Source organism: Manis javanica, chromosome 2 (genome assembly GCF_040802235.1).
Source record: "Manis javanica isolate MJ-LG chromosome 2, MJ_LKY, whole genome shotgun sequence".
Taxonomy (NCBI): domain Eukaryota; kingdom Metazoa; phylum Chordata; class Mammalia; order Pholidota; family Manidae; genus Manis; species Manis javanica.
The window spans coordinates 12,159,086-12,173,969 of record NC_133157.1 but is presented as its reverse complement, the minus strand read 5'-3'; the positions used below and the strand labels follow the sequence as shown (position 1 = coordinate 12,173,969).

The following is a 14,884-nucleotide window of genomic DNA, read 5'->3' as shown; positions in this document are numbered from 1 at the left end:
CCTGTCATCAAGTCTTTTTTTCTGCTCAGTCTGCTTACTTGACTCACCATGAGCTTCCCTCCCACTGCACCAAGGGTCTGGTGTGTCCCTCCCAGGAGATCCAGAGTCCGTAGACAGTCTAGCTTAGAGCCCATGTTGCATTTGCTAAGCTGCTACTTGGCTAATATTCTGGCAGTTTTATTCTCTGGCTCTTGCCCAGAATGTTGTTGGACTTCTACAATTCTGAGCTGACTGTACCCCAAGTTCCTCTGCTGCAAGGCACGCAAGCTTGGGGCAGCAATACATGGTCATCACCACTAGAAAGAAGCTGCCCAGGTACAGGTGGTGGTAAATCCAGATATCAGAAAGGCCAAAATAAATTCTCAAAAATTGTTATCTCAGGGTCTACATACTTCTTTGTTTGTCCTACATATTCACGTTTAAAAATCACTAGCGCCCCAATAAGTGATTGTTTTCTTCCAAAGGTCCGTTTCAAAGAACTTGAAACTTTAGGTTCAGGGCCAAATTTTGAGACAGTTTTTCTGGAATGTATGTGTCAACATGTTTTCCTTTTTCCAAGTTTTCCTTCTTTGTGGGTTATTTTTGACTGTTTCTCCTTCCTTCCTTCTTTTCTTTTCTTCTTTCTTGAGAACTATTTTTATTTGATGTAACCAAACCTGTTTGTCAAGAAGGCAACAAAACATCAGAACAAGTGGTCATTCCCCCTTTGCATCAGAGAGAGACAGACAGTCCTGTCTTTTGGGTCACCTGTGGGTGGGGCCTAGTAAGATCCCTTTGAGTGGGATGTGGGTCTACCCGAATTCTCAGAGGCCATCCAGTCATTTGGACCTTTCTGTCTGGACCTAAACTCTCTGGAGTTTATCTTATGCAAAAGTATGATTAAGGCTGGGAGAGCAGAGTCTGGAACAGAGAGGAGACTGAGGGCGTCTTGGGAGCCCTTCTCTCTGGACTTGTTCTCTGAGGTCTCCAGCACAAAGATCCCTCCCAGAGGGCATCTTTCCTAAGGGGAATCAACGGGTAAACTGGGCAACTAATGCAGGTTGGATGGATGTTTCTACCTGGAAATGACAAGTTCTGCTCCCTACCCCCTAGAGCTCTCTCCGGGTCACCCTCTTCAGTTCACAGATGTGGGGCTGGCAGACAGGACGACGACTGCGGCTTGTGTTCCTTTTGATGCCCAAGGAATGCCTAGGACCTTGGAGGCTGAGCTGGAGGTCCCATAAAGAGAATCTCAGGACACATTTACCCACAAAGCACTGGATTGTAAATGCAGTCAAGGTCAGTACTGGGGATGGAATGGGTATTGTTTCTCAGCAATGTACGGGATTTTATATGGGGATAGAAAAGGAAGAATCGGAAAGCTGATTTTGCCATGGGGGAGAAGAGAGAGTGAAAAAGAGAGAGTGAGAGAGGGTGGGGGGAAGGAACAGAGGCACGAAGTGACGGAAGCAGGGAGATACTGGGGTGGGGAGACTGCAAGCAGAGGGAAGGAAGGAGGAAATGAGAGGGAGAAAGACTAAGTGAAGGGACACACAGGAAGAGACCAGCAAGCAGAACAAGAGAGAAAGTGAACCAAGAACGAAAGACAGATGCAGGAAGCAGAGCCTTTCAGGAGGAATGTCATGTCCATTGGCTTTAGATCCTGACATTGTCCAGGTGCTGAATGTAGGAGGCAGGTGTTAGGGCACCATTGTGTTTAAAGCCAAATGCTTCCAATGAGACAGTCATCCCATTTCCCGATGTGTTAGGTAGAAATAAGCTCTGGGAAGCTACGGCTTTGTTTTGTTGTATACAAGGTGGGAGCTGAGAAAGGACGCGTGGATTTTGTTGCAGACTGGTACCCAGACAACCAGAAGCTTTGGATATACCAGAAATCTTTCCAATATTGGTGTATCAGTTTCCTATTCCTGCTCTAACAAGTTATCCACAAACACAGTGGCTTAAAAAAACACAGATTATTATCTTACAGTTCTGGAGGTCAGAAGTCTGAAATGTTGGCGGCATTCCTTCCAGATGCTCTAAGGGAAAATCTGTTTCCTGGCCTTTCCCAGTTTCTAGAGGCTACTTGCCTCCCTTACTTTAGCTTGAGGCCTCCTCCCCCTTCTATGCCAGCAACATAACATCTTGAAATCTCTCAGTGCCTGACTTCCTCTGCCCTCTTCTGCATTTAGGGACACCTGTTACTACACTGGGGGTACCCAGATAACCCAGGATAATCTCATCTTAAAGTCAGCTGATCAGCAACCCTAATTCCATCTGCACATTCATTCACCTTGTCACCTACCATACCACAGCCATCGGTTCTGAGCATTAGGAAGTGGGCCTCTTCAGGGGTTTTTATTTCTGCTCATCACCACCACGTAGCAGGTGGTGTTTTCAGATGGCAGGAACACCAAGAGGGAGATATAAGCTTGGGAGACAGCTAAAAATCTTACTTCTTTGGCATCTTTTGAAAACAGGCCTCATTTTTAATTATGAGATGTGATGCTGCAGAGGGAGGAAAGGAAACGTATTTAAAAAAACATACTTTGTATATAAGATGTTGCATTGTCACTTAACCGTCTATATGCTGACAGTAGAAAATACACTATAAATAAATTTGCATAATATAATTTCTGGGAGTCAGACTAGCCTTTGCTTTCTCACTGTGACATGGGATTCCAGGAAACCCACAGACACCAAGGGGGTAGAGTCTAAATGACATCACATGGAAATGTGTCTTTCCAGGGAAGTTGAAAGAGAGAAGTTCGGAAGGGTAAGAGGTGGGGGTGAGCCAGAAATGGTGGACATATAGGAGAGAGACAGATCTTTCAGGTTCTCTAAGCCACATTAAGGTTGTTCTACTTCATCTTAAGCCCCATGGGAATCCTTTGAATGTTTTTAAACAGGGGAAGTCATATAGGTTTTAAAGAAATACAGGTTTTAAAAAAACTTCTCTCTTTGGCTGCTGTAGGAAAAATGGATTGATACAATCCAGAGTTTCTTAACGGCTTGCTACTGAACTGAAATAGACAAAATGTGTGTCTACAGTGACATAATACACATATTCAGTGATGAGTACTGTACCAGTACAATATTATTCTTTGCATCCTTTTATTTGAAAAGTCCACCTCCCATCTGAAATTTAATAATGGGTGTTGAAGTCAAATCTTCCAGAAATTGCTGTGCCATGGTTGATGATATGGGATACTCACCACAGAGCATTCTTCGGGCAGAAATTAAGCTAATTGACAATTTTTCTGATTCCTTTACATGCCAACATATAAGGAACATACAAGAAGCAGGTTAAGTTTCCCACTTTCCAAAATAAAACACATATTTTTCTTAGGGCTACTAAACAGGATTATTTCAGAGTCCTTCATATTCTCAACCATTCTTCATTCCCAGCAGAGGAAAGAACAGCATGAGGCCTGGGAACCAGAGCAGCGTGTCCGAGTTCCTCCTCCTGGGGTTCCCCGTCCCCCCGGAGCAGCAGGGCATGTTCTTCGCCCTGTTCCTGGGCATGTACCTGACCACGGTGCTGGGGAACCTGCTCATCATCCTGCTCATCAGGCTGGACTCGCGCCTCCACACCCCCATGTACTTCTTCCTCAGCCACCTGGCCTTCACTGATGTCTCTTTCTCATCTGTCACCGTCCCAAAGATGCTGATGGACATTCAGACTAAGTACAAATCTATCCCCTATGTAGGGTGTATTTCACAGGTGTACTTTTTCATATTTTTTACTGACCTGGACAGCTTCCTTATTACATCAATGGCATATGACCGCTATGTAGCCATATGCTACCCTCTTCACTACACCAGCATCATGAGGGAAGAGCTGTGTGCCTTACTAGTGGCTGTATCCTGGGTCCTGTCCTGTGCTAACTCCCTCTGTCACACCCTCCTCCTCACCCGGTTATCCTTCTGTGCTGCGAACACTGTCCCCCATTTCTTCTGTGACCCTGCTGCTTTGCTCAAACTGTCCTGCTCAGACACCTTCCTCAATGAGCTGGTCATGTTCACAGTAGGCATGGTGGTCATTACCCTGCCATTCATATGTATCCTGGTATCTTATGGCTACATTGGGGCCACCGTCCTGAAAGTTCCTTCTACCAAGGGGATCTGCAAAGCTTTGTCCACATGTGGCTCTCACCTCTCGGTGGTGTCTCTGTATTATGGGGCGATAGTTGGGCAGTACCTTTTCCCAACAATAGGCAATGTCATTGACAAGGACATCATTGTGGCTCTCATGTACATGGTGGTCACCCCCATGCTGAACCCCTTCATCTACAGCCTGAGGAACAGGGACATGAAAGGGGCCTTTGGGAAACTCCTCACTAGAGTGACATTTTTCTCACGGTGATATCTGTGCCTTTTATTTAAATCAGAACCTCATTTTGGTTGATCTTGTGTATCTGATTTTCCGTTTGAGTATGTCTCAAAACTTTAATGTCTCCAAGCCCTAAGACAAAAGATGCCATGTCGGGTGTACTTGGTAAATACCTGTTGACCAGAATTCTGTTATTAACAATGCTCTCCTTTATAAATAACTTTTGATCAGTAAATGTTAAGTTTTAATTTCTTAGTTCTGCAATTTTGAGGCATAAATAATACAGTAATACACAGTTTGCTTATCCCTTATCTGAGGAGATCTTTGGAAACCCTTATACTTTGGGCCCATAATCTCAGGATTTAACACCTGGTAATCTAAAGGATTAGCTATAGGATTCGCTACACACTTATGCAGACTAAATGGGTTTTCTTTTAATTTTTACGGGTCTGCTTCAAAGAACTCAAACTACTTGGCACTTAGCCTAGAGGAAACACAGTAATCTCTGGCCATGGTATAAAATGTTACAGCAGCTCTAAAGCTGAAGGTCCTGGAAAAGATCAAGACTCTCTGGGATTCCTCCTTGCCGACACTGTGGTGAGCCCCCATACACAGTCATGATGTAAGCATGCTTCTTGCTGTCCTTTGTAAACATAACCACATTATAGTGCATACTCTTTGAATGTGCCATTGCTTTCCTACAAATGCCACTCCAGATTCATCACTGACTGTCTTTCATGGGCATCCTGCCTTCCCAAATGAGGAACGAAGCAATGCTTCTACACTTTTGTGTGCATACAAATAAAACATAGATGTCTGAAATCTACCACCATGAAATTGGATTCAGTATATCTGGGACAGGACCTCCAAAGTTGCATTTCTCACTAGCGTTCACATGACCCTGATGCTGCAGATTTGTGAACTACAGTGAGAAGGGCACTGGTGTAAAGAATCAGATCATGGATGCTGGGGGATGCACGTTGATATCACCTCACACGAATTCTGGTGGGTAGAGTGAAACAAGAGAATGCTTAAAGAAATCTGTGGTTCATGCTGATATTTTCTGATTCGTTCTGGATGCAGCAAATTCCTTTTCTCAACCTCTTAATATAAGAGGTTCTTCTCTCAGGTATCCTATTTTTTATTTTTCCTACAGCATGTGAAAATATCATATATTTCTACATCTCTGATACTACACATCATGCTTTGTGTCATCACACCAGACTAAATGTTCAATGAATATGAAACCTAAACTTTGAAATAAAAGTTACATCTTATGTCCACTGGTTGCTTCCTGTTTCCATTAAGCCTTGTGGGATTTCAGGGCAACTTGTCACTTTGCTCATGTCACTCAAAAATAGTTTTAACTAACAAGTATTTCACAGTATAGTGCACAATCAAATGTACACATTTGTTGTAAAGCACAAGTTGATTTCAGAGTAGCTGTACCTCCACAAAGGGATATTTGAGTTCCTGACAGGACACTGTACAATTTTATGTTCTAGGATGTCATTTGCGGCTAAGAGTCCTCATTTACCTCGCCGTGTTTCTTGACGTAGCCCATAAAATAGCATTTGTCTATAATCCAGTCCATAGTATTGTTACTACGGGCATCAGGTTTTTTTATCCTTGTCTTTTCATCTACTTTTTTTTTTGCATTTGCCTACTCAAAATGCAATATGTTTACCCAACTGTATAGATAAATATAAGACTAATTAGTAGGCATCCAGCAACTGGAGTGGCATTTAAAGTTATGGTGCCCTGAACTCTAGGCTCTTTGGGTTGTGAAGATGCAAATCAAAGCATTTTGAAGGAGCCTGTTGTTTGATACATGTGCAGCATGTCAGAGCAGCAACTTTCCTTCATTATTCACTTATTTCATTCAGATTTTGACTTAGGCAACAGGTGAATAAAAACAATCCGGCTTTGCTGCTTCCTTCCACAGAGTTCAACCTGGAATTCCATTCTTCTTCTATTTTATGGGCATTTTCAGTTACCCTCTCTTTTCAAAAGAGTGAGCCACAGGCACCGTGGACCTGGAACAAGGGAGCCCAGGAACATTGCTGCTTTCGGAGATATTAAAGCAGCCTTGACAAGAGGAGATTTTAAGGCACAATAGAATCTATAGGAAAGTTTCACAGTGAATCTTTCTTTTCATTCAATAAGAGATTGATTAAAACTTAAAATTGTTTAACAGATTGCTGTATTGATATTGTATGTATTCTATATATGGTTATGCATCGAAGTAGAAATGCAAATATTACTACAATAAATTATTATAGGAAAAGGAAGCTATAAAGTGCTGCATAAACTAAATCCCATTTATGTAAACTGCACATTTTACAAATAAAAAAAACCATTTCAGAAGGATAAAAAAATGGAAGGGTCAATTACTTTGATTTTATCCTTTGTTTTCATGTCTATATTATGTGGATTTCCATTATGAAGCATAATTAATTTTATAAGCAGCAAACCAAAAAGGAATTTCCACTGGGGAGAAAAGTCCATCTTTGCATCCCACACTACGACCTAACTAGGGGAAACACGAATCTGGTAGGGAAGGGTCTGGAGGAGGGCTCTCCTCATCTCCTTTGGGCTCACTTTCACAGGGCATCCACTCCGATGCTCCTCCCCAGGACAGGTGTCCGCCCTGAGAGCCATCTGCCTCAGAAGGACCAGGCCCTGGACCTCATAACGAGCATCTGTGGAGCAGGACCTGGTGTGTGCATCTTAAATGAGCTCCCCAGGTGATTCTGCTCAACTTCAAAGTTTAGGGACCACTGCCCTGGGGCATCTGTCCTGGAGGGAGTAAGAAAACTGAGCAATTACTGTATGTGTAATGCATGTGTCTAACGAGGAGCGTGGTGCTCTGTCCCCTTGGGTCCTCTCCCTGGTGGGGAGAGTGGAGTCTTCACATCTCCATTTCTGAGGCTGGTTAACTGAGGCAAGTCCCAGGCTCATGACTTTTCTCTCTGATGTCAGAGAGAGGTTTAGGGATAAAGTTCTAGGCTCAGTCAGTCCTCTGCATGTCCTACAGGGAAGCTGAGAAACCAGTCTATATTCCCGGGAATGAGATGACTTAAGCATAAAGTTTGAAGTAGACCTGGGTATCCTTCATCAGGAGGAGGAGGGGTGTGTGTGTGTGTGTGTGTGTGTGTGTGTGTGTGTGTGTGTGTACACAGGTGCTCATCACTTCTTGTGCTCTTGTTGAAGTCACTTTTTACTACCAGTTCCTAAAGACAGGGATTTATTACAATTGCCACTGGCCTTTAACCCTGGGCCTTGGGAGATTGGGAGATGAGGCACTGAGCCGGCTGGCTGCGTTAATTAAGGGCACTTGCCCTAATCCAGGCTGGGTGCCCCATCCCATCACTCAAGCTCCGGGCGTCAGAACGTGTGCTTGCTCGGCGCATGCAGCGTCAACCAGCCCTCTCTGTGCTGCTCTCCTGAGTCCCTGACCACTCCCTCCCCTTGCACAGTGCTGCTGCTTTTTCTCCTGAAAGTATACTTGAAGGACAAGTTCAACCAAGAGAGCTTTGGTGCCTCTTCTCTTCTATGAGCACCTAACTAGAGCTGCTTGTTAGAATCCGATGAACAATTTCCTGCCTGCAATCCCTAGTGTAGTCCATACCTTCATCAGAGGTATCAAACTTGGCCCAGGAAAGATCTCCTCCCCCAGTTACATTTGCCTGGGTTCCAGTGAAGATAAGACACAGAGTTTCTTCACAAGAGATCTTTGCATTTTATAGTTAATGGAAACAATGTCATCTCATACAGGACACCTGCTGGGAATGAGGTGTTTTACATACACTAGCTTATTCAAATCTTACTATGATTCAGGGACTAGTATCCCCATTCTACAGAGGAAACCAGAGGCTCCAAGAGGTGCAGCACCTTGCCCGAAGACACAGATCTCACGAGTGTTGGAGAAGAGATTTGAAGCTGTCCTTTCTGGCTCCCAAGCCCAGGCTTTGCCTTCTATCATCCACAGCCCCCCTGTCAATGAGCTATCAGTCACCAGGAAGCAGTGGCTGAGGTATGACTGACCAGAAGGTTGGATGTGGTGGAGAGTCTGTATATGGTCCTTATATAAGGCTAATGTGGAGAAAATGAAGAGGTATGGTCAAATTGGGTTCAGGGGTTTTTGTTAAAGACCTAAATCTCAGACTAGATAAGTTTACACATGCGGGAAGGGGTAATCCTTTCTGTGAAGCATGAGAGAAACCAGAGAGTGGAGAAAAGGAGGGAGAAGTCCAGAACGCTGGGGTGTTGGAGTCCTTGTTCGCTACCAGGCAGGGTGTGGTGGCACCTGCCTGAGCTCCAGCGTCATCATGACTGTCCATGGTCTTTGCCTCCGTCACATTGTAGCCCCACCATGAAGTGGCCTTGTGGCACCTGATCTCTCCTATCTGCTTGTCAAGAGCATTGAGCAGTTGGGAAGGGAGAAATAAAGATGGCTTCGTGAAGTGGAGGGCTGGAAACTAACATTAATTGGTGCCGCCTCTCTGCAGTGGCGCTCCACTAATGTTATCTTATTAATATTCCCAGTTTTCTCATGACTGAGGCTCATAGTCTTATCTCCAATTTAGAGATGAGAAAATTGAGGCACAAACTGGCCCTCTTGTCCAGAACTCATAAATATGAAGTGGTATTGCCAGAATTTGAATCTACTTCTAATTGTAATGCTTTTCCCAACACACCAAACAGCCCCTGGACGTGGGGCTCTATCCTTAAGGTCACAGCCAGGAGCCACGAAATGCCTGGGTGAGCAGGCACAGACCTCAAACCCGGGCCAGGCTTATGTGCACGTGCTGCTTTCTGGCCCGTCCACAGCCCTGTTGTGCTGGCTGCTCTTCTGTAAGTTTAAAAAGGAGGGTGGTGATATCATATGGAATAGGAATGTGCTCCACTTACCAGCTTGAAGAAGCAATCGGCTAAGCCTACCATTAACCTGGCTAGAGCTCTTCTGAATCCTTCTTGACTAAGAGGAGGTGGTATACTGAAGTCTTAAACCCTCACTTACTGTATGTAGGCATTTGACAGTGATTTTTGGCTTAAAGGGAATTTTTTAGTTTAGATACAGTGAGATCATAAACTTCTTTCCCTACTTGCCTTGCAGGATTTGGCACTTAGGCTTTAGAATATTTTAATAGATAGGAAGGTGCTGCTGGGGGAGGACACCAATAGATTTTGTAAGATACAACACCTTACAGGGAGACCTCTATGTATCTGGAATTTTTGTGGGGCTGGTTAATTTAACAAGATGTAGTTCAGGAAGCCAGGAGCCCACAAGGCAGGGGAGGGGGCGCATATCATGGCCTTTCTCTCTGACCTCTTTTTTTTTCTATTATTAATGTACAATTACATGAGCAGTATTATGTTTACTAGACTCCCCCTACTATCAAGTCCCCCCCACATACCCCATTATAGTCACTGTCCATCAGTGTAGTAAGATGCTATAGAGTCACTACTTGTCTTCTCTGTGCTATACTGCCTTCCCCGTGCCTACCCTCCCCTGCCCCTGGCTATGTTATGTGTGCTAATCATAATGCCCCATTTTCTCCCTTATCCCTCTCTTCCCACCCAACTTCCCCAGTTCCTTTCCCTTTGGTAACTGTTAGTCCCTTCTTGGGTTCTGTGATTCTGCTGCTGTTTTGCTCCTTTGATTGTTTTCTTTGTTCTCATACTCCACGTATGAGTGAAATCATTTGGTACTTGTTTTTCTCCACGTGGCTTATTTCACTGAGCATAATACCCTCTAGCTCCACCCATGTTGTTGCAAATGGTAGGATTTGTTTTCTTCTTATGGCTGAATAATGTTCCATTGTTCTCTCTGACCTCTTTTGATAACAGCTCTTCCTTTCGTGGACTGTGGGTTTTCATGGTGTCATGAGAGCTCAGTGAATCAGGAGACTGGAGTGTGATTTTAAAAAGCCTGATAAAGGTGATTACTATTAATAAATACATAACTGCCAGTAATATATTTCTACTTTTTAAAGTGGTGGTATTGCAAGACTGAGCTCTGAGAAACTCTGGGTTTTATCAACAGTTATATTTATCTTCTCTTTGACTTTTACACATAATGGGAACTTTGGCTGCTTATTTCTGATCCACTTCCCTTTGAGTAAATGCTGATGTTTCCTCCCTGTACTCTACTTATTAATGGATTTTGAAGCCAGATTTCAAAAATTCAGTATGTCACAATTTGAAGGTCAAGCCTTAAGATTGTTTTTAAACATGCACAAACAGAAGAGGAATTAAAGAAATTTTAGTTTAATATACCCCTCTGCTAAGTCAGTGACTTTCTCTTTACTGACTAGACATGGCTGCAAATTGTGACTCAGGGGTTGTCTCTCCCTACATTGTGGAAAAATGCCAACTGAGCCAATTCCTCTACTAAATCAGACTCTCTTCTGTTTGCAAATGCTCTCATTTACATGAGAACCCCACCCACCATAAAGGTTTTTTTGCAGCAAGATGGTAAGGCAGAGAGACATTGGCATGTTCACCAGTAGAAAGGATCTCATTTTTATCTGTCTGCTGCATGTCAAGATTTGCTGGTTTGTGTTTCTTTCACTCCCCTTCACCCCCAGCAGACAGAAGAGCCACATGAGGCCTGGGAACCAGAGCAGCGTGTCCGAGTTCCTCCTCCTGAGGCTCCCCGTCCCCCCGGAGCAGCAGGGCATGCTCTTTGCCCTGTTCCTGGGCATGTACCTGACCACGGTGCTGGGGAACCTGCTCATCATCCTGCTCATCAGGCTGGACTCGCACCTCCACACCCCCATGTACTTCTTCCTCAGCCACCTGGCCCTCACTGATGTCTCCTTCGCATCTGTCACTGTTCCTAAGATGTTGATGAGCATGCAGACTCAGGATCAATCCATGCCCTATGCAGAGTGCATAACACAAACATATTTTTTCATATTTTTTACTGATCTGGACAATTTCCTTCTCACCTCAATGGCCTATGACAGGTATGTGGCCATCTGTCACCCCCTCCACTACTCCACCATCATGAGAGAGGGGCTGTGCATCTTCCTAGTAGCTGGATCCTGGACCCTCTCCTGTGCCAGTGCCCTCTCTCACACCCTCCTCCTGGCCCAGCTGTCCTTTTGTGCTGACAACACCATCCTCCATTTCTTCTGTGACCTTGGTGCCCTGCTAAAGCTCTCCTGCTCAGACACCTCCCTCAATGAGCTGGTCATTTTCACAGTAGGCGTGGCAGTTATAGCTATACCACTAATATGCATCTTGATCTCTTATGGTCACATTGGGGCCACCATCCTGAGGGTTCCATCTACCAAGAGGATCTGCAAGGCCTTGTCGACCTGTGGCTCCCACCTCTCCGTGGTGTCTCTGTACTATGGAACAATTATCGGGCTGTATTTTCTCCCCTCATCTGGCACCTCCAGTGACAAGGACATAATTGCATCTATGATGTACACAGTGGTCACCCCACTGCTGAACCCTTTCATTTATAGCCTAAGGAACAGGGACATGAAGGACGCCCTGGAGAAACTCTTCAGCAGAGCAACCGTCTTGTCTCAATGACGTCGGCTCATCTTTATGATGATGCATGTACTCACATAACTTCAGATGCTAGACGCCTAATCTTGAGCCCAGCCTGGAGTAAGTGCTCAGTAAACATCTGACGACTTTGAGTTGCATTCTCTTATAGTTATTCTGTCTTTTCCCCGTAATTCTTTAGTATAGATTGAGAATTCTGAGTTGATATTATTGATTATTGCTCCTGTCTATTAGGTTGAGAAATTACATAGCTAGTGGAACATGTGCATCTCCTGTTTACTTCTTGGGAAATTTTTAGTTCTTTTTATTGAACAGCTTTATTGAGGCATAATTGGTGTATAAACATTGTATATACTTAGAGTGAACAACTTGATGTTTTGATATGTTGATACTGTGAAATGACCACAATAGTCAAGCTAGTTAATATATCCATCACCTTCAAACAGTTAACGTTTTATATGATTTTTGTGTGTGTGGGGAGAAGACTTAATTTGCAATTCTGTCATTTTCAACAACACGGATGGACCTAGGAGGTATTATGCTTGGTGAAATAAGTCAGATGATTTGATTTACATGTGGAATCTAAAAAATAAATAAAACAATGAACAAGCAAACAAAACAGAAATAGATTCATAAATACAGAACAAACTTGGGGTTGCCATAGGGGCGAGGGAGAGGGGATGGGTGAGATGATGGCTGAAGAAGATAAGGAGGTGCAAACTTCTAGTTAAAAAATAACTAGTCAGGGGGATGAAAGTACAGCACAGGGAATATAGTCAATAATATTGTAATGTCTTTGTATGCTGTCAGATGCTAACTATGCTTATTGTGGTGAGCATTTAGTAATGTATATAATGGTCAAATCACTATGCTGTATACCTGAAACCAATATAATATTGTGTATTAGCTGCATTACAATTTCTAAAAATCTTGAGGAACTGAGGAAACAAATTTATGATCACCTGCTTTTTAAAAAAGTGTTCCAAACAAGAGGAAGGCAAACACCCTAAGAGGGCAAGGGGCACCAGCAATCGTCATCACCCACCCCAACCAATCCCAATTAAAAGCACATCCTAGTCACATCACCCTATCAAAATGCAAAGACTTATAAATAATTTGTGCTCCAGTATGAATCATTTGAATGTCAACATCACATTAACCCTATCTGAAATGGGTCACCTTACAGGAATAGAAGTTTGAGTATAGGGCCTGGGAATGGGTGTACTAGCATGTATCAAGGGAGGAGCTAGTTTGGAGCTTTCAATATAGTGATAGCTATTTTGGCCAGGTGGGACCTAAGAATGTTGGCTACCTACTCAACTGTGATAGGCAACAGTGTCCCTGTGTGTGCCCGGTGACTAATTGCTGACCGCCGCACAGCCAAGCTGGGGGAAACCAAAATGGACACCCAGGCTCACCTAGTTTGCTCGATGGCTGTGGGAAAGAACTTCAATCCAGCCCTAAACAGGGTTCAGACACGACCCATGCTCTTAATGGATTAAGATTCCCTAAGTGTCAGGATGGAGAAACTAGGGAAGCTGCCATGTAAAGAAGGTGGGGTTGGCTGGGCCAGTTTGAGTGGCAGGTTGAGGATCTCAGAGGGGACATGGGCTGCAGGGAGAGTGTGAGGGTGTCTCCAGAGGTGTCACATCTCATCAGCTGTGTCATCAGGGGCCTCAGAACTTTGCCAGGGCATCCTCTCCTGAAAAAGCTGATCATGAGAGTTTGAGGGTATTTTCTCACCAGTTCAAAGGACAAAAGAAAGCTAGAGGCCAGTGGCTCAGAGGACACTGTGTGTGGCCCATAGTCTGTGGAATAACATGTCAACAGGGTGAGGGGAGGGTGGACAGATCCCAGGGGTGCACCAGCTCCAGCTCCAGCTCCGATTCTATGAGCAGGCCCTCTTCACCCCATCCAGGGACTCAGAGAGTGCATCTGGAGAGGACATTTAGAGAGAAGCACAGAAGTCCCACCCCAGGTCATTAAAACAATGAACTCTTGAGTACTAACTCGAGGCGTGCCACTCAAAATGATCCACATCTGTCCTCAACAACTGCTGAAGCCTGGGACAGTTCGATCCCATGAAAGATGCTCCGTAATCATAGGGATAATGAAACATTTTAAGGCAGATTGGGCATGAGAAACAAATGCGATGGGGAGGGGCATCTAGGCAGCAGTGGACACTTTGTCACACAAGATGAAAGGAATCAAAATTCTATAGCCCTTTTATTTTAAGAATAATATTTTTAATAGAGCTAAGATTTTTGGAGGCAGAAGATAACATATATGCCTATAAGCATAATTTTTTCCCTATTTCTGCAACTAATTAAAGCTGTGGGTGCCCCTTTTAGATCTGAAGGTGAATAAGGAAAGAGGGTTGCAGTAACAATGAGGACTGAACATTCCTAACGGGAGAAGAGGCAGCACAAGGTGCTCTCATATCCTTCCTGGAGAAATCTTGGCAATCCATGGGAAGCGAGGCAACCACATGCAAATCTAAACGCTGAATTTCAATCTCCTGATGGGGACCTCTCTGCTTACTCTGCATTTCCTGAAATGTAGGCTCCGTCCTCCATTTCTTTTGTCTTAACCTCTATTTATCACTCTAAACAGGACCGATGCCCCCCAACGTTTTGTGGTTGGCAAATTAATAACCTAGAATGAAAGGGTCACAAAAGCTGGGACTTTGTGTTGCTCACTGCTACATCCCCAGCACTTTTACAGCTCGTAGAACATAGTACATGTCTGATATATATTTGTTGAATGAATGAATCTCAGAGAAAAGATTTTTTAGACTTTTTGAGTTGGGGAGGGATGAAAGTGACACCAACAATAATAATAATAATAATAGCAGTCATTTATTGCAAACCTAGCATGACTAGCCACTCTACCAGATGCATTTTGGTTTATCTCAGTTAATCCTCCAAAACATCTTTTTTTATAGATGAGAAGGCTAAGGTTTGGAGAGGTTAGGTAACAGGACTACAATCTCATGGCTAGTGTGTGGCAGACCCGAAGCTGAAGGTATGTTTGTCTGACACATGC

The 14,884-nt window shown here is 43.9% G+C and overlaps 1 protein-coding gene across 2 annotated transcripts; it reads left to right on the top strand.

Moving 5' to 3' along the window:
• The first annotated feature begins 540 nt into the window (after positions 1-540).
• On the top strand, positions 541-11,863 carry LOC108405078 (olfactory receptor 1J2). Of its 2 annotated transcripts, none has more exons than XM_073225014.1 (2): positions 541-558; positions 3,398-4,345. In XM_073225014.1, exons 1-2 carry the CDS (start codon positions 541-543, stop codon positions 4,343-4,345), a joined length of 966 nt encoding a protein of 321 aa, XP_073081115.1. The 2 variants fall into 2 exon arrangements, with proteins under 2 accessions (XP_073081115.1, XP_036878142.2); XM_037022247.2 differs by lacking the exon at positions 541-558 and adding an exon at positions 10,918-11,863 and having other exon boundaries at positions 3,404-3,897.
• The last annotated feature ends 3,021 nt before the right edge of the window (positions 11,864-14,884 follow it).

Coding starts and splice junctions, on each gene's coding strand:
- LOC108405078 (XM_037022247.2), top strand. CDS start 3,404: ATGAGGCCTGGGAACCAGAGCAGCGTGTCCGAGTTCCTCCTCCTGGGG. Junction 3,898..10,917: donor CACACCCTCCTCCTCACCCG/GTTATCCTTCTG, acceptor CAGACAGAAGAG/CCACATGAGGCCTGGGAACC.